The sequence below is a fragment of the Barbus barbus genome, assembly GCF_936440315.1.
Source record: "Barbus barbus genome assembly, chromosome: 7".
Lineage (NCBI taxonomy): Eukaryota > Metazoa > Chordata > Actinopteri > Cypriniformes > Cyprinidae > Barbus > Barbus barbus.
The window spans coordinates 25,036,343-25,055,513 of NC_136735.1; the positions used below are offsets into that span (position 1 = coordinate 25,036,343).

The 19,171-nt window shown below is 36.2% G+C and overlaps 1 protein-coding gene across 2 annotated transcripts in view; it reads left to right on the forward strand.

Moving 5' to 3' along the window:
• Positions 1–19,171, forward strand: part of LOC306873098 (adhesion G protein-coupled receptor L3-like) — an 80,368-nt gene that overhangs the window by 38,853 nt on the left and 22,344 nt on the right. For both annotated transcript variants that reach the window (XM_079422133.1, XM_079422134.1), the window contains exons 9-13: positions 1,043–1,081; positions 4,437–4,620; positions 18,156–18,278; positions 18,365–18,570; positions 18,668–18,844. In XM_079422133.1, coding sequence (XP_079278259.1) covers positions 1,043–1,081; positions 4,437–4,620; positions 18,156–18,278; positions 18,365–18,570; positions 18,668–18,844 — 729 coding nt within the window. The remainder of the gene's footprint in view (positions 1–1,042; positions 1,082–4,436; positions 4,621–18,155; positions 18,279–18,364; positions 18,571–18,667; positions 18,845–19,171) is intronic.

A 19,171-nucleotide genomic window follows, 5' to 3' on the forward strand; every position in this document is an offset into this window, starting at 1 on the left:
TAAAACTAACAAATTCCCTAGTTCCCCTATTGCATTATCATACATTATATTCAGAATTATTTAGTAGTTTAATAGTATAAGCTTTGTATTAACAACAATATTTTGGCACAAATTCATCTTACTAGGCTGAAGCTAAATTAAATAGATGACAGCATGTTAAAGATCCTAAAAACAGAAACTAACTACTATATGCTGACAGCAAAAATTACTTAAAATAGTTTTGAAAATCAAGACATTTCCGAATCAAAATTGTGAATTTTCCTATTGAACTTGTGTCATGTTAACTATTTTGCATCTGATTGGACCTTTGAAGTTTATGATCTTATTAATATATTTCTATAATTGGGTTTGAAGGCATTTATGCTTACATTTGTACAATAAATTATTTTGGTCCAGACAAAATCTGGGTTCTCAGAACATCAGAAGGCCCAGAACAAAGGTCCTGGTTGTCTTTCTCTGCACATTAAGCTGGGATAGGAGAGAGTATTTTAATGTAAAGAAAATCACACACATCACCTTCAATGTGTCAAGACCAGTGAATCTCATTCATTCTCTCAGGCACAGTTGGGCACTGTAGTGTCTGTATATCACTTTACAAACTTTAAACAGACAGCCTGTCAGTTTCCGATTACCAGCATCTAGCTAAAGTTATCAATTACACAAACATCAGCTCATCTGCAATGAGACACAGTCAGACACCTCTGCTCCATTCAGACTTTGTATATCTCAGTGTTGTTTGTTTGTATATTTACAGTATTATTGCCCTGGCAGACATGTAGGAATGTTTTGTGGGCACAGTGTCAGTTTCATGAGCCAACATGGTGACTGTAACTCACAGATTAATTTTGTTCCTAATTTTGTTCTGATACATAATATTATCATGATCCCTGATTATTTATTACTAAATGATTGTAGATTATTTCAGCCTATCAGGCTTTGTTTCCTATTTGGCTCTGTATGATTAAATATGCACTTTGATTTTTAATGTGTAGTTGTGTTTGTGTACTGTATGTCATTGTAATGTTTTAATATTGTCTTTCAGCTCCAGAAGAGAGAGCGATCGTGCCGTTTCTTCATACAGGTACTTCACTCTGTCCTTATTTATCATGTTGTGTGTGTGTAGGCACACAAATATTGTGATTGTTTTTTTATGCATGTTCCATATCACTTCAACATCTACATAGATGGGTAAAGTTTTCAACATAAATACTGCTTTATACTTGTGTGGAGCCGTATCTGTCACACCATATGAATCATATTGGTTGTTTGTGTGTCTGTGCGTCTGTGCTTGTGCCTGTGGGCTGCATTTTTTGCATTTATAAAAGCAGAGCAATTTTTTTCTCCTGAGAAAGCAGTAGTGATGTCAGCACTGGTCAGCAGTGTCACATCAGGCGACTGATAAACACACACACACGCAGACAGTGGAAAAAAAGCACAAAATAATGTAGATAAGCCCAAGAAAAGCTCAGCAGACTGAACGAAAGCAAAAGCATGAGAAGAACTGATTTAGAGGAAGAAAATGACTGATGCATATCTCAAACTGAGCCAGGCCGTTCAGTCAACCCTGCCAATGCATGACAGATTTATACAGATTTTTTACTCCATGAAATAATTGAGGTCTAGATGTTGCTTGAGCTTTCTGTTTTTCTTGTATAAAGGTGCACTTGGTAATTTTTTCCTCATTAAAATGGTTTTACCCCTAAAGAGATGAGTAGTAATTTTGAAAAAAATATGTTTAAAATCACTCATTTGAGACAAAGACTCCAGTCACATTAGCAGCCCAATAAAACCTGATTTATTTTATATTGAGCCAGTCAGCTGGAGGTGACATATTAAGATCACATGACTAGATGAATATTACTCAATTTGTCTTGTAATAGTATAGTCGTGACGTATTGTCAAGTATGGTGACCCATACTCGAAATTGGTGCTCTGCGTTTAACCCATCCAAGTGCACACACACAGCAGTGAGTAGTGAACAAATGCACACACGCACACACACACACACAGTGAACACACACCCGGAGCAGTGGGCAGCCATGCTGCAGCGCCCGGGGAGCAATTGGGGGTTCGGTGCCTTGCTCAAGGGCACCTCAGTCGTGGTATTGAGGGTGGAGAGAGCGTTGGACATTCCCTCCCCTCACCTACAATTCCTGCCGGCCGGGGGCTCGAACTCGCAACCTTTTGATTACGAGTCCGACTCTCTAACCATTAGGCCACGACTTCCCACGACTAATAGTCTAATAGTCTAATAGACTAATAGTCCCCCATTAGGCCACGACTAATCAACCTATCATTGTACGCTTATGCTCACAGAATAAAAGTATCATGTCTGTGAATAATACATTTCTGCAGTCAGGTGTCATGCACATTTTTATATAAATTATTTTAATTTAATTTGTTTATTTTTCAATTCATTTTTATCATTGACCGTTTAATTATTAAATAATAATTTAAATTTAATTGTATTATTATTATTATTATTATTATATAGGTGCACATGGTAATTTTTCCTCATTAAAAACATTTTTACCCCTAAACAAATGAATCATCATTTTGGAAAATGTGTTTTAAATCTTAAAAATGTGTTTTAAAGACTCCTGTCATATTAGTAGCCAAATGATACCTGATTTAGTTTGAGCTTGTCACCTCAAAGAATATTTTCACATTACAATTCTGCATTCACAGAATAATTAATCCCCCCCCCCCCAAAACCCTTGCCAGTTCAAATCGACATGTTTATGTTTATAATGGCATCGATAACCAAAATCTATTCCATTTTCATGGTCCTGCATCCACACCATTAGTCCGAGATGACTGCTATATTGCCCAGAGCAACTTGAAACAACAAATTACAGCGTTCTATTTTCAAATACTCTGCTGAGTGAAACGAGTCTATCAAAACATCAATTGATCCTTCTGATTTAGACAGAGAGAATTACAGGATTCCATGACAACTGTCTGAAGCCTCCCGGTATTGACATCAAGCAAATATGGATTCTTAGTGGTCATCTAATATGTAATGCAGTGTGTGTATATGTGTCTCTTCACGCTGGATTAGCTCCTCAGCTTCAAAGCACATCAGTTCTGCTCCATTTACCAAGTCTGTGGAGAGTATTGCCACTGTGTGTGTGAGGAAACAGGATATAAGAAGAGTTTTTAAAAAATCTCTTATCTGTCTCCTCAGTGTGAGCCCCCAAGTGCACACACACACGCTCTTTCCCCTGACCTCTTGACACACACTCTGTCAGAAGATTTCATAAGCAGTTTTGTGAGGAAGTAAATATAACTCTTCCTTTTTACCTTTTATCCCAGTCGTCTCTCATCTCTGTCTCTCCTTTTTCTCTCTCTCGTAAAAGGGTCATTACTTTAGTGGTGTCAAAATGAATATAGTCATCCCACCTTTAACACACTCTTTCTCTGTCTCTCTCTCTCTCTCTCTCTCTCACACACACACACACTGCACACACACACACTGCTCTACTGTAACTGGGGCAGAATGATTCAACCCAATGGCCAGATTAGCCTGCAGCAACCTAAAGACAAACGACAAAACATCCCTCTGTCCATCCCTACGGTTGAGTGCACTACAGTGAGAGAAGTTAATTACATTACATATCTCTTCGCCACAGATATTATGCACTTTATATGTGCTGTAACAGTTGTAATAATATTGCAAGGTTATGAACTTCCATAGAGGCATGATCTATTTAAAATGAATGGGATTTGACCTGGAATTATTGTTAACAGTGTTTGTGTGTGTTAACATTTTTGTGAAAGTGACAAATATATTTGGCCTGCTTTGTGAATATCACTGTAGTCCATATGTTAATGTTGCAGCACGCTGAACTTTTTCAAATGAAAAGCAAAATTGTAATGTGGCGCGATATACTCAGCAAGCTTTTTAATAAACTACCACCTTAAGTCTTACCCCTTCATTTGTATATCAAGGCTGAGCTTTTAATATCCCTGTGATAATATTCTCTGCCAAATTTAAAACGCTTAATATCTTAATATCACACTTTTTTTTAAAATACCCCTATATTAGTTTCCGCCGCACAGCCGGGACATTTCATTTTCCTATATAGTGCTCTTATAGACCCATAAATTACCCCTTGCCTTGTGTGAACCTGTGCGTGTTTGTGTGCGAGTGTTTGTGTGGATGTGTGCGTGATGACAGCTTCTTTCATTTTCACAATGTCTCATGCTCCCTGTGGATCTTTCTTCAGTTTGACAGGTTTATACTCCAGCACAGAAACCGTGTAGTGTGTGAGTGCGGGAGAAAGTGGAAGAGAAATGGTTAATGGGAGAGGTGGGCACTTTGGGAAATATGTCCTTATTGTAAAGTTCAGATGTCAGAATGTATGTGCGTGCGAGTTCAGAAGTCATCCCTCACATCCAGAACGCTGACGTCTCTCTTTTTCTCTGTTCTGCAGGCCATGGTAGAAACGGTGAATAACCTTCTGCAGGTGCGATCCCAAGCGGCGTGGAGGGAGCTGTCTGTGGCCGAGCAGCTACGATGCGCAACCATGCTGTTAGATACGGTGGAGACGGGCGCCTTCATGCTTGCAGACAACCTCCTCAAAACCGACACCATACAGGAGAGCACCGACAACATACGTGAGTTTACCAAACAAGTCCTTGCACATGCTAAGCGAATGTTTACACGCAAACCTCTATGCGCATAATCAGATTTCACCCCCGTGTCTCCTGCTGCTTGTTCTGATTTATCCTGTGATGAGGAGACAAAAACAAGTTAAACAACAGATGGATAAAACCATTTTATTGGATAAAGAAATCTGATGTTTTTATGCACATGAAGGAAATTCCTACGCTGATTCGTAATATAATAAGAACCATAGAATTGATTTGATTCTCAATCATGATTTCACACACCTGTTTGATAATGTGGTGGGTTTATTTAAAATAATAATAATGTCACAGTTTCTTCACATACTGCGCATAAATCTTCAAAACATCCATGTAGGGTTTTTATTTCCCACTTTCATTTTTAACACTTCCAAAGACACTTTTCAAGAGGTGTAACAATGCATTAATGCATTGCAATGTATTGCTGTGTGCATGGAAATTCAATGCATAATTTACAGAATTGAATAATTATTATTGTACATTATATTATTTTTTTTATTATAATAATACCAAATGTAACCAAAATGCAAAATACAAAACAAATATATTAAAAAATATTTAAACAAGAATAAATTTATTTTGGGAAACACTGCTGCATACAATTTAGATTTTTAGAGAATCTGTTGTTTAAAAGTCTGGGGTCAGTAAGATGTTTTGGGGGAAAAAAACTTTTATTTAGCAAGGGCAAATTAAATTGATCAAACAGTAAAGATTTTTACATTGTTCTCTTTTAAATAAATGCTGTTAAAGGTGCACTAAGCGATTTTTGGCAAATGATGTTGATATTTGAAAGGACCAAAACAAACACGCCCATATGCCAACAGGACCTCACCCTTATTTATACACCCTACATGTACGTACACAACCATGGCAATGACAATCGTGGAAACAAGTGAAGATGACACACAAGCATATTCAAACAAAATTGAAGTTCTCCTTGAGTTCTCTGTACTGCTGGGAAGCGGCTCCGATATTTACGCGGGTCCTGCCTCTTGCCTGATTATTTAAAGGTTTTGTTTCTCTGATATTTTCCTTTTTTATCTGCCATCTCTCTATCTATCCTCCTTTTTCTTGCCGTAAAAATGGGTGCAGCCATTTGTAAATTCTATGGGTCTAGCTTCTCATCCGCATCCAGCTATTTTTAGCTGTACAAAACAGTTTGATAGTCCATCTAATATCCGTCCTGTGCACTCAAACTGAGTGCTCTCTTCTCTCTGTCATTACAAGACATGCCCCCTTACTGCTGACTGGCTACAAGTGTGCTTTGGGACACGGTCCGACGCTGTGGTCAAAAGTTTTTTTTTTTATCACTTAGTGCACCTTTAAATAAATGTATCATGGTCTTCACCAAAATATTAAGCAGAACAACTGTTTGATAATAATAAGAAAGTTTCTTCAGAGCTATATCAGCATATTAGAATGATTTCCGAAGGATCAAGTGACACTGAAGACTGGAGTAATGAGTAATGAAATATTATTTCTGGAGTAATAATATTTCGCAATATTACACATTTTACTGTATTTCTGATTAAATAATTGTAGTCTCGGCATGGAAAAGAGACTCAAAAACATTAAAAAAAAATCGGTAACACTTTATTTTAAGGTGTCCATAATACAGAGTAATTACCTAGCTAAGTGCATAGTAGTAGCCATTATATTTACATGAAATAAAATGCACTTACCATGTAACTAAGTTATGGAACAGCCTGTACTTACAGTTTGCAATTATATACATGTAATAGGCAGCTACTGTTACACATATGTAACAGACTGAGTCTGTTACACAGCAACTTATGTAACTAAAAGATTGTTACATGTGTTGCAGACATTATAGAACGTAATTATAAATGTAAGCACACAGGCATAAGCTACTTAAATAAAGTGTATCAAGATTGTACTTAAGTGTACTTAAATTGTATCTATACTGTACACCTTATCCAGCTGCACCTTAGTTTAATTTAACCCAGCAGTACACAGCTTAAATACATGTAATACCTTTCTAATTACATTAAAATTACAGAATATTACACAGGCATAAGCTAAGATTGTACTTAAGGGGGGGGGGGGGGGGGGCAAGTATGGTGACCCATACTCGGAATTCGTTCTCTGCATTTAACCCATCCAAGTGTACACACAGTACTGAACATGCACCTCGAGCAGTGGGCAGCCAATGCTGCGGCGCCCGGGGAGCAGTTGGGGGTTCGGTGCCTTGCTCAAGGGTCTCACCTCAGTCGTGGTATTGAGGGTGAAGAGAGTGTTGGTTATTCACTCCCCCCACCTACAATCCCTGCCGGACCTGAGACTCAAACCCACGACCTTCGGGTTACAAGTCCGGCTCTCTATCCATTAGGCCCACGACTGCCTCATTAAGTACATTAAGTGTACTAGTAGCGGTGTAACAGACTCAGTTTGTTACATATGTGTAACTGTAGCTGCCTATTACATCTACATAATTACAAACTGTAATTACAGGCTGTTCCATTACTTAGTTACATGATAAGTACATTTTATAGTACATTTTATTTCATGTAAGTACAACGGCCACTACTAAGTACTTAATTAGGTAATTACTCTGTATTATGACACCTTAAAATAAAGTGTTACCAAAAATATTAATGACCCCATTATATTGAAAAGTAATATATGCTCTTGATTATTTAAAAAAAGTTACTGTACTTCAGCCCGATTGTACTGTGTGTGTATATATTTTATTTATATTTATATGTATATATATATATATATGTATGGTTTTTTTTCAAAAGATGCCCATAAACACTGTCTGCTAGGAGTTCATATGTAAGACCTGATGCATAAAAACACATTATCACATTAGAGGTACACAGCAGGGACACATGCTTCAAGTGCACTCGAGCCAGATGTAACGAAGCGTGTCTGTGAAAAACACAAGAGTGCACAGGGGGTCTCATTCTGTCTGACTCATACAGAGGAATCCATGCCTCGTCTTAAAAAAACAGTACAGAAGAGGTCAAAATGTGTACTGATTGACACAGGACTGCCACAGATACACAGAAAGTATGCGCTCAACATGGCATCATTTCTCCAGCTTGATGGTATTTATAATTATGGATCAATACGAGTATTCAAACATGACATTTGAAACCATTGCTGTGTTAATTGTGGAACACTCTAGCATACCGTTAACTGCTCTCATGCTGTCAGTCAGTGCAGGCAGGAGGCAGTTTCCTTCAAGCAGCTTGTGAATGAATGGGCCCTGTGAAACTGTGAGATGCAGATAAAAAAAATTAATCTAATCTATAATAAATATTTAAACCAATGCTAAAAATAAGGTTGCAAATTTAGGGCAGTGTCAAAACCCAGAGTCTCACTTACTCTCTAGAAATTTAGTAAAGTATATGTGTATATTAGGGGTGGCAAGGTACACAGATACACGGTACACGGTTCGGTATGTACCTCGGTTCGGGGGTACCACGGTTCGATACGATTTCGGTACAACAGGAAAAAATCAATCTACTATGATTGGTTTCTTTTCATTTATTTTGATCAGACAGTAGTGCAAATTAAATCTTTTTCCCATCTAGATGTGAAAATACTAAATACTATTACATGTTATACATATATATAAAAAAAATCTGTTTTGTTTTCATTGTGAGTGTACACAAATAAAAGCAGACCTTTATCCAGCGATTATTAATAAGATAATACGTGTTTAAAGTTGATTCTGGTATAAGGAAACACTTGAAGTGATTGCGCGCACACACACACACACACACACACACATCAGTTCTACAAATACATGTACCGTGCCACCCTTAGTGTATTAGTGTATGTGTATATATATATATATATATATATATGTGTGTGTGTGTGTATATATATATATATATATATATATATATACAGTATATATACAGTATCTCACAGCAGTGATTACACCCCTCACATTTTTGTAAATATTTTATTATATCTTTTCATGTGACAACACTGAAGAAATGACACTTTGCTACAATATAAAGTAGTGATTGTACAGCTTATGATGTACAGCTAGTAATGGTGGCCAGACTGGCCACACAAAATATTGACACTTTGGGCCCAATTTGGACATTTTCACTTAGGGGTGTACTCACTTTTGTGGCCAGCGGTTTAGATATTAATGGCTGTATGTTGAGTTATATATGTGTTCTGCCAGAAAGAACAACCAAACTGGATGGGAACAATGCATCTTAATAGCGTGTAATACAACTAACCACACTTCAGTTTATGTACATGACATTTAGAGACAAGGTAAATCTGAAATCAATAACACAGTAAAGTGGTTGCAACATATAATTTTGCAGCCATCTCTGTGAAACTTTGTAAAGACAACACAACTGAAATTGCAACCTGGTTTAAAAGCCTTAAATGTATACTTCACCCCCCAAAAATAAATATACTCTAAAATGTATGACTTTCTTTCTTCTATGAAAAATATATTTTGAGACATTTTTGGGTGAACTGTCCCTTTAAACAAATCACTTCAATGTATTTGCAAGAATCTTTAGCATTATTTTACACATTTTGGCAATTCCAGTGACTAAATGTTCTCTGGTGCAAGCCATCTGACACAGTTCAGTCTGCTGAATCATAAATGATCCAGAGGTGTCAGAGTGATCACAATTTACTGCTAAATGTAGTCGTAATGGCACTTTTATGGACCTGCATCTGTTCAGAATTTGAGTGAAAAAAAAAAAACTTTGGTCACACTTTATATTAGGTGGCCTTAACTACTATGTACTAACATCAAAAAGTAAGTACAATGTACTTATTGTGGCCATATTGCATTGCAAAACAATTTTGCTGCTATTGAGGTGGGATACGGGTAAGGTTAGGGACAGGTTTGGTGGTATGGGTAGGTTTAGGGGTGGGTTAAGGTGTAAGGGATGCGTCAACAGTTTAATTATAAATGTAATTACAGAAAATAATTACAGATGTAACTACATAATGGTATTTTTAAAAATATAAGTACAATGTAAAAACATGTATGTACACAATAAGTGCATTGTATCAAATGATTAATTTAAATGTAGGTACATAGTAGTTAAGGCCACCTAATATAAAGTGGGACCAAAACTTTTAGCTTAAACCTTGATAGTATTGAATATGCTGCAACTTCTGATGAAGTGTAATAATGTACATGTGATAGCACCACAAATGATTCCATCTGATAATAAAACTATATTAAAACAATTATCAGTTTCCAAAAATACTAATTAAACTTTACATTTATGCATTATGCAGATGATAAGGTGAATTGCAATAAAGGACCACAAGCAATTCATCACGGCAGTTTTTGTAGAATTCAGTGTAAGGTGTATTAGAAAGCAAGATTAGAAGTGCCTAAATTATAAAGTTGTAGAGTGCTTGAGGGAGATGTGTGTCTTCAGCTGCTTTTTGAAAGTTGTGATGGTCTCAGTAGATCGTATTGAGGTTGGCAGCTCATTCCACCAGAGAGGAGCAGAATGTGAAGGTTTTGGAAAGTGACTTTGTCCCTTTTTTTGAATGAACATTAAGGCACATATAGTTCTATGACTATAACTTGTAGGAGTGCATTGAAGTAGGAGTGGGTGAGTCCAGTGGCAGTCCTGAAAGCCAATGTCAAAGCTTCAAATCTGATTCTAGCAGCAACTATGTGTCAGTGGAGTGAGATCAGGAGAGGTGTAATCTTGGTCCTCTTTGGCTGATTGAAGACCAGCAGTGCTGCCGTGTTCTGGATCATCTGCAGAGGCTTAGTTGCGCTGTATGAATGGGCTGGCCAGATGAGCACTGTAGTAGTCCAGTCTTGAAATGACAAGAGCTTGGACAATGAGCTGCACCACGTACTGACATGATATAAGTGAAAACCAACTCGACTGGTCCGTTGTTGAAATGTGGATGGTAAACCCATTAAACACTAACTCCAGGCTCCTTTTTTGTCATGGTTGGCATTAGTGTTGTAGACCACACACTCTAAAAGAAAAGTTGTGAACATTAGGAGTTCTGTTGACATATAATGAGGAGTTCTGTTGACATATAATGTTGATCATTACACTAACTTAATATTGTGCGCAATTGAAACTAATAAAACTAAAATTTCTGTTTCATTACAATACTAATATGAAATTGCCTGGATAACTTTGAAAATTGGGTAGTGGATTCCTAGTTCCCAGCATGCTTTAGATAGGACTGTATAAGGAGAATAAATGTTGAAAATAAGTGTTATTTTATGGGTTTGTTTGGTAAACGGAAAGATCTGTTAGAGTTTAATGCAGCCATGTTTGATATTTAAATGAATTTATATTATGTTGAAAATTTTGTGGTTACCATTGTGCTGAAGTTAGGTTGTGGGTGGCTACATAAAGATATGCATTACACCGACTCATGAGCAATGATTGTGCTAATGTCAAGATATTACTTATAAATACATTAAAAAATGTAAATAAGTTACATTTAGCATGTGCCATGCTAGCTGTTAATTTGAACAGAAATAGATAAAAATAATTGGTTCCAGGGCCACCACTCAATTATGTTGAAATTATTTGGAAGAACTTAATTTTTAGAGTTGTCAATTAAAACAAATGTTTATGCCATAAATTAATTTTGCTGTTGTTTGTGGTTTGTTAGTTTTTTTCAAATAAAAAACAGATTTAGAGTGCAGTTCAACACGGTTTGCAGAGATTACAAGAAGCTCTGTATATGCAAGGTTGAGCTAGAGTTGACACTCTGAACTTCATCCAGTCCAAGGCAGAGATATAAGCTGGGTCAGTAGGGTCATTAGGATGAAACAACAGATAGAGCTGCATATCATCTAGTGATATGAAGCCATGTGTCTTTATGAAACACAAGGTTGTTTGTATGGAAAAAAGAAGAGGAATGAGCACTGAACCTTGAGGCATCCCAGTAATTAGCTAATGAAAAGACATGAAATCTTGAGAAAGGGGATTTGTTTCGGTTATGTACTCAACCGAAACAAATGGAAATAAATTAGTGAAATTTTCAAAATATTAATAATGTAATCTCTCTCTCACTGTTCTAATAAAAAGCCCATAGTTTAAATAAAATAAACAAAGCATACTGAAATTTCTTTGTCAATCATACACTCATACACAAATTCTGTCTCACATTCATCTGCCCACACACACATCCACATATAACCATGACATTAATCAAAACATTGCTGAAATTTTATAGCTGCTGGAATCACTCAAAACAATGAGCTCATGCACACAGTTTTACAGCCAGGGTTTAAAATTAACATTCACCAAAAGCCAAAAGCAAATAAAAATTGGCTTTGGCAAATACATGACAGCCAATTGGTCTTTTCTAGGAACTGCAAAATAATCCATGATTATTTTTTCTTGAAGCTATGACCAGTGGCTGTTCAGCGAGCAACATTTTTTTTTATCTCAGTGAGAAATTTACTGGAATTTTGTCTTGGAAGCCAACTTTTTTTATTTTGTCTTTTATTGTGCAGAACTTTATTTAAAGACACATTTATGTAGAGATATGATCATGCAGAAATACATTCATGATATTAACCTCCAAAACACCAGTAAGAATAAAATCTAAATATTCACAATTTTGTGTGAGGGGTGATATTTCATTAAGAGATGCTATGCATGATGGACACTGACTCTATTCTTTAAAAAGTGTAAGACTCAATCATGCTACAGCTGAATTATTACATAATAGTTTTATATTAGTTTTATATTAGTTTTAATTACGTTATAGTGTCATATCAATTTAATTAAATTAATTATTTACGGAATTATTATTTTTAAATAGTTGCATTCAGTATCCGCTAGGCTCAGAAGTCTGCACAAATCGCATATACACATGTCTTTTATGATACTTCATTTAGTACTTTTGCAGCTTTTTTAAAGCTTTAAAGCTCTGGTCCCTGATAATTTTAATGAGAAACCAGTACCGTCTTCAGAATTTCTCCTTTTTGTCTTCCACAGAAGTAGGAAAGTAATGCGGGTTTAGAGCGACATGAGGTTGAGTAAATGATGACAGCATTTTAATTTTTTTGAAGAACCATTCCTTTAATTTTTACAGTTTGAGAAAGACATTTTGAAAAAATAGAGAGGAAGAAAGTGAGGGAGCCGGTGGCAAAGATTTTAAATGTAATAAGGGAGGACATGAGAACAGCAGGAAGAACAATACTAAGGAGGAGACCGAATGAATGGAACATTACCAGAGACAGAAAGAGTGAGACAGACAAATGCAGTGCGAACTGACTGAGTGGAAAAAAGAGGATGAAAGGGAGAGGAAGAGAATAAATGAAAGAAAACAAAAAGATAGAAAAGATCGAAACCGAGGAGGAGGGATGGTGTTCAGGGATCCATGCTAACTGCTGTATTCTGCTCCAGTGCTTTCACAGCGCAAAGGGGGAAATTTATCGTTCCTGGCAAACAATTTATCCGCCATTCCACCACTCAAGGCCAGTTCACATGCATCTCGTTTGAGAGAAATAGCTCTCCATGGGATTGCCCTCTAGCCTAGCTTTCCCCCCTCTCTCTGCGTATTTCATCATTTGTGTTTTTTGTGCTTGGTTTTTTTTTGGCATCTGATCATCTGCGTTAGTTGTTTGGCCTTGATGTTTTACAGGGTTGTTTTTGGAGGGTTTCATTAGAGGATAAGCAACATCAAAAAACTCCACCGACATCTGTGTGATCTCTTTTATGCAAATATATGTGGCTAACTGTTAGCATTTCCATTCATCTCAATGGCAGTTGCTCAGCTGGTACTAAAGTGGGCAATCTTTACTATCTCTGCTCATGCGCACTTAGTTCTGCCAATCACCTGAGCTGTAAATGCCAAGTAACTAAGCACTCTGAAGCCAGAGGAAGCTGGCTGATGGCATCACAAGAACATGGACAGCTCCAAACCCTTCACTTGCATTATCATTGGCTGGGAGGTGAAATACACCAGACAGAGGAAAATATAAATCCTTTTCAGTCATTTAAGAGTTTACTGGTAAAAATGGTAAAACTTTTACTGTAATGTAATTAAATTAGACTTCGAAATGGTTGTCAGTGCTAAAAGAACCTCACAGAGTGTAGTTCGCCTGTTGAGTCCACATCAGGCCAGGCGCCAGAGGGGGGGCCGGGGGGCTTTGCCCCCCCACGGACATCCCTGTGCCCCCCCATCCAGACCGAGTGGGGGACTTTAGTTCAGCATAACCTGTTAACTCATAGTGTAAAATAGTCTAACTGATTGCTTTTAGATGGAAACGCTGCCCATAACTCCTGGTCTAGGATCTGTTTTCTTCGTAATAATAGCATAACGAAATAGATTTGGCAAACAATCCAGTTTATCTGCCTTTCTGCTTTGGAAAGCTTCAACTGATTCTACAATGCATTTTCGCAGAGGTGCACAACGTAGCCAATCACCGACATGTTTGTTGATTTCTAAAACGCAATGGCCAATCAGAGGTGTTTAGGTTAGAATCCATGCACTCAGTCACCGCTTTTTGTCAAGTGCTGAGTTCTATCATGCTCGCAACTTCATTAAAAAAAGTTTGTGTCACATTCGTTGGTTAATATGGAACTTTGTGAGATAGCGATGAATGAGTGACAGTTTTTAATAAATTTAAACTGAGCGCTCTTTGCATTCTGTATACGATAATATATTCAGAATTTAAATCAAACTTGTGTTTTTCATGTTTGACAAGCGGCCACGTACGACACAGAGATAGATAACTACTACACTATATAGATAAAGATAATAATTTCAGAAGCACAGAGTGATGTGATCCTGCAACTGAGCCTAGTCCAAACACAGGATTTAGGTAAGGAAACAGTTATTAAGTATTTGTATTGGGTGCCATGCCAAATCATCCACCTGCTTGCTTTTCTGTTTAATTTAAGTATTTTTGTGAACATATATGCTTTAATAACAAATAATTGTAACATTTTACAATAAGGTTCCATTTGTTAATGTTAGTTAATTATTGTAAAGTGTTACCCAAATAATGTATTTTGAGTGTTCACTTGAAACTATAACCCCTCCCCCTCCAATTCGGCCCCCCCAAGAAATATAAAAGCCCCCCTAAGTCGTGCATCCTGGCGCCGGGCCTGGTCCACCTAGGTGTTTGAAACGCCTGAGCCAAAAAATAAAATAAAATAAAAAATACAAAAAAATAAATATTAGAAATGTGTCTTGGAACCTAAAACTGAAATACAGATAAACTGAATCTAAATAAAAAAAAATAAAAAAAATAAAAATAAAATAAAAATGACAAAAGCCAGTAACAAAACACTAAAATGTAAAAATGTAAATAAAAACTGAAAATATAATAAAAAAGCTAATTTAAAATAATAATAAATACAATAATATATAATATTATATCAAGAATACTAAAATAACAGGCTAAGCTTATAAACGAATTAGCTATCAGTGTGATAAGCCACTGTACTGAGTGGTTTCCATTATGTACTACAGACAGACTGGAAACTCGTTTAAAACACCATGTTGCACACAAAAAAACAGTCATGAAACATGGACTTATGCAACCATATTTTACGTGTCTTTTACATAAGACTTAATCAAGAAATGAATATGCAGAACTTCTTAGATGCTTTTCAGCACTGAGCACAAATCCTTTTTTGCATACATAAGCCTTTGAGTAAAAAGAAAATAGTGTTTTTTATCATTATGGTCTTCGTTTTTTGATCTTCAATCTCAAATCTTAGCCGAAAGCTAATCTTAATCTCACAGACAAAATCTTCCACCATTATCCGTTTATTCAAATGAGAAACTTATTCCTCCTCTCAATCTCTCTCTCGCTCTCCCTCCTTTGAGTCTTTCTTTATGCTACGAGCTGTTCTTGTTAAATTAATGTGTACACTGAAGAGTGGAGAACATGGAGGAAATTGCTTTTTTTAGAGACCGAATGCAGATATTGTCATATTTAGGTGACAAAAGATGCTCTCTAAATATTTTTTAAAACAGAATACCAGAAGAACGATCCAAATGACTCGTCTGGTTTGAATAAAGCATGTTTATAGATTATGCTTGTGTGTTACAGTGCACGGTTTTCTGTGAAGACTAGATTCAGCTAATTAGGTTAGCACAGTGTGAGCACCCCTGCAGCCTGTGTGTGTGTGTGTGTCTGCTTTGAAGACACCATATCTGCTGTGCAGTGCTTGAAGTGGTTTATATAACTGGGCTGCTCTGTTCCTTATGGATCTTTTTCTCCCTCACACACACACCGTATCCCTCTGATCATTACCGCGGGGGGTGTAAGTTTATTACTTCAGGTTTTCTTTGTGTTTTCTGTGCGCGTATCTCTCTTTCCGCCTGAAAAAAATGCTTTCTTATATGTCCTTTATTTGGGATATTCTTTTCCCAGACCCCCTAAAAAGTGTCTAACAGGTAATCCATGGTGCGTTCAGCTCTAAGACAGGTCTGAGGAAAAGCACTCCAAATCTGTCACAAGCTCAGTGATTCAGTCATCTGTAGATGAGCGTATATAATATGTTACATCTCATCTGAGAACTACTTAGGAAATTTTGCACTTATATAATTAGAACTCACTTTGCAAAGATCATTTTGATTATTAGAGGTATAGTGTGATGTAGTTTGTAAATAAATGACTGTAATGATGACAGAAACGTATCATCTATTAAATGAGATCAGAGGGGTGTTAAAGTTTGCCTCTAACAAAGCTTTTTTGCCGTTTGAGATGCAACAGAAATCTGTGTTTCATAAAACGCACACTTGTGCACTAACAGACACATACAAAGCTGTATTTTTATACCTTATATTACAAAACCTGGGTAGAAAATTACATAAACCACCTGTAGCTTGGCCTAGAGACCACCTGCAGATATGAGGGAAATTATTTTAATAATGCTCACACATACATACAGATTCAGATGTGATTTAAAGATATAACTTCATAACACGTCTGTTGTATAACTCATCGCTCTCCCAAGGGAGCTGTAGACTTCACATGCTGATGTGATATACCACATACGCACATGCACACACGCATACTTTCATGTCTCAAAGTGAATTTATAAAGCTATTTGGCCAGCCAAAGGTATCTTTCATCTTAACTCAATAAATAAACATTGTTCGCGATGCAGTGTCTTAATCGAATACTTTACAATCAATAGACTGATTCATAGATGGTCTTTGATAGATTTATGCGTTTCTACACAAACTTTGATTTGTGGATGCAGGCTTGTTTTTCCTTTTTTATGTGTATGTTTTAAAAAAAAATATGAATGTTTAAACCCCAAGGCTGTCTGCATGTTTTGATGGAGTGGGAGTAAAAAATACTTGAGTTTGTCCTACAAAATGTTTTTATTTTTTTATTTTTCAGATGCGTTAAGGATTGTATAGGGCACATTTACAGATTTGATTTACCCTGCTTATACATGTAATGTGAAAATGTGTCTTTATGTCATTGTTAATTATTGTATTCATAATTTATTTTTATACTTTACTCGAAAGAGCATGGTAGTAGCAATCAATGTTTTTATTTTTAAATAAGACTATTAAAAATAATTTGTATCAATTAAAATGAAACAGAAATGAAATAAAATGTTAGATTAAAAAATAAACGTATTGACTTGCCAACTAAAAGAAGTAAAATATGTTTAAAGTACGAAACTGACCCAAATTGAAAAAAAATCATAAAATAAATAGAAATATTAAAATAAAAACATAAAAAATTACAAATACAAAATTACTTAAACTAGAAATAAGCTTAAACTGGAGATAAAATGAAATTTGAACGTATAAAACTATGCTATATGTTATACAGTACTATACAATATACTAAAATTACAAATTAATAACAATAATAAATTCTTTCTTTGATTTGCATAATCAGCACTGATTTTTGCACTCTTTAAAAAGACCTGTTCTGAATAGTGCAACTGACCCTTCGGAAAGCTCTGCCTCCTTTGTCACTGTTGCTAGCCATACAGAACATCTCATAAAAATGAATTTTTCAGTATAATATTCTTGTATTATTCTTCGTGAGCTGTAATGAAGTGTGAGATTGCAAATCATCTTTTATCTTTCTTTAAAGAAACGGTTAAATTAAAACCTGCAACTCAGTATTGAGACAAACGCTTATCACAGTCAACTGAAAAGAGAGAAGCCTCATTTGAAATCGATTACAAATGATAACATTAGCGTAAGTGAACAGAACAGCTTCTAATGTCTCTGCAACACACCATCTGCGCTACTGTGAGCTTTTAAGTAGCTGTCACCTCTACTGTGACCTGAATCCATACGTAAATGAATTAACATTAAGTTATTAACATTAATTTACCTTGAAGCAAATGTGGGTGTTCTTACTGATGTGCACTTTACATATATTCATTTTAGAATGAGGGGTGACACAGAGTTTAATCCACAGTGTGAACCTTACTAGATTTTGAAAAGGGGAAAAATACTGTCTGTATTTTCTCTTGTCCCCTATATATATATATATTTATACATATATAATTAAAAAAACTTTTAAGTGTGAGTATGTTTATGTTTTGCAGAGCTGGAGGTGGCACGTCTAAGTACAGATGTTAATCTGGCTGATCTAATCTTCCCTCAATCTGGACTAACCGGCAACTCCATTCATCTCTCCGCCAACACACTCAAACAGCAAGGACGCAATGGTAATTCGTCTTTGTCCATCTGCCACTGTCTAATTCCCTACCTGACATTTTCCTGACTGACCGCTTCCATGTTTTCTATTCCTCAGGTGAGATCCGCATGGCGCTTATTCTCTATAAGAACCTCGGTCAATACCTGTCCACGGAGAATGCTAGCGTGCGTCTAGGTAGTGAAGCGGCCTATCCAAACTATTCCCTGATAGTCAACTCACCTGTTATTACAGCAGCTATCAATAAAGACAGTAACAAGGTCTACCTGTCTGAACCTGTGGTCTTCACTGTCAAACACATACAGGTATTATATACTCTTACAATTTCATCGTTCATCATCATTTCATCTGTGTATTTCCATCACTATAATTGAGTTTATGATGTGCATCTCCTCATTCCAGCAGTCAGAAGAGAACTTCAATCCAAACTGCTCTTTTTGGAGTTACTCCAAACGCACTATGATGGGATATTGGTCCACTCAGGACTGCAGACTACTAGGCACCAACCGCACTCACACCTCCTGTTCCTGCACACACCTCACTAACTTTGCAGTTCTTATGGCCCACGTGGAGGTCAAGGTATGTCTCACACTTATTTTATCATCTCATTAATGAAAGTACTAATGAAAATTTATACTGACTAAAGATTTCTTGATTTGTGACCCTGGACCACAAAACCAGTCTTAAGGGTCAGTTTCATCATCTGATCATCTGAAATCTGCTTTCCACTGATGTATGTTTGTTAGGATAGGACAATATTTGGCTGAGATACAACTATTTGAAAATCTGGAATCTGAGGGTGCAAAAAAACAAGAAAAAAATCAAAATATTGAGAAAATTTTCTCAATATAGTTAATAAAGTCAATATAGTCAATAAAATTGTCCAAATGAAGTCCTTAACAATGC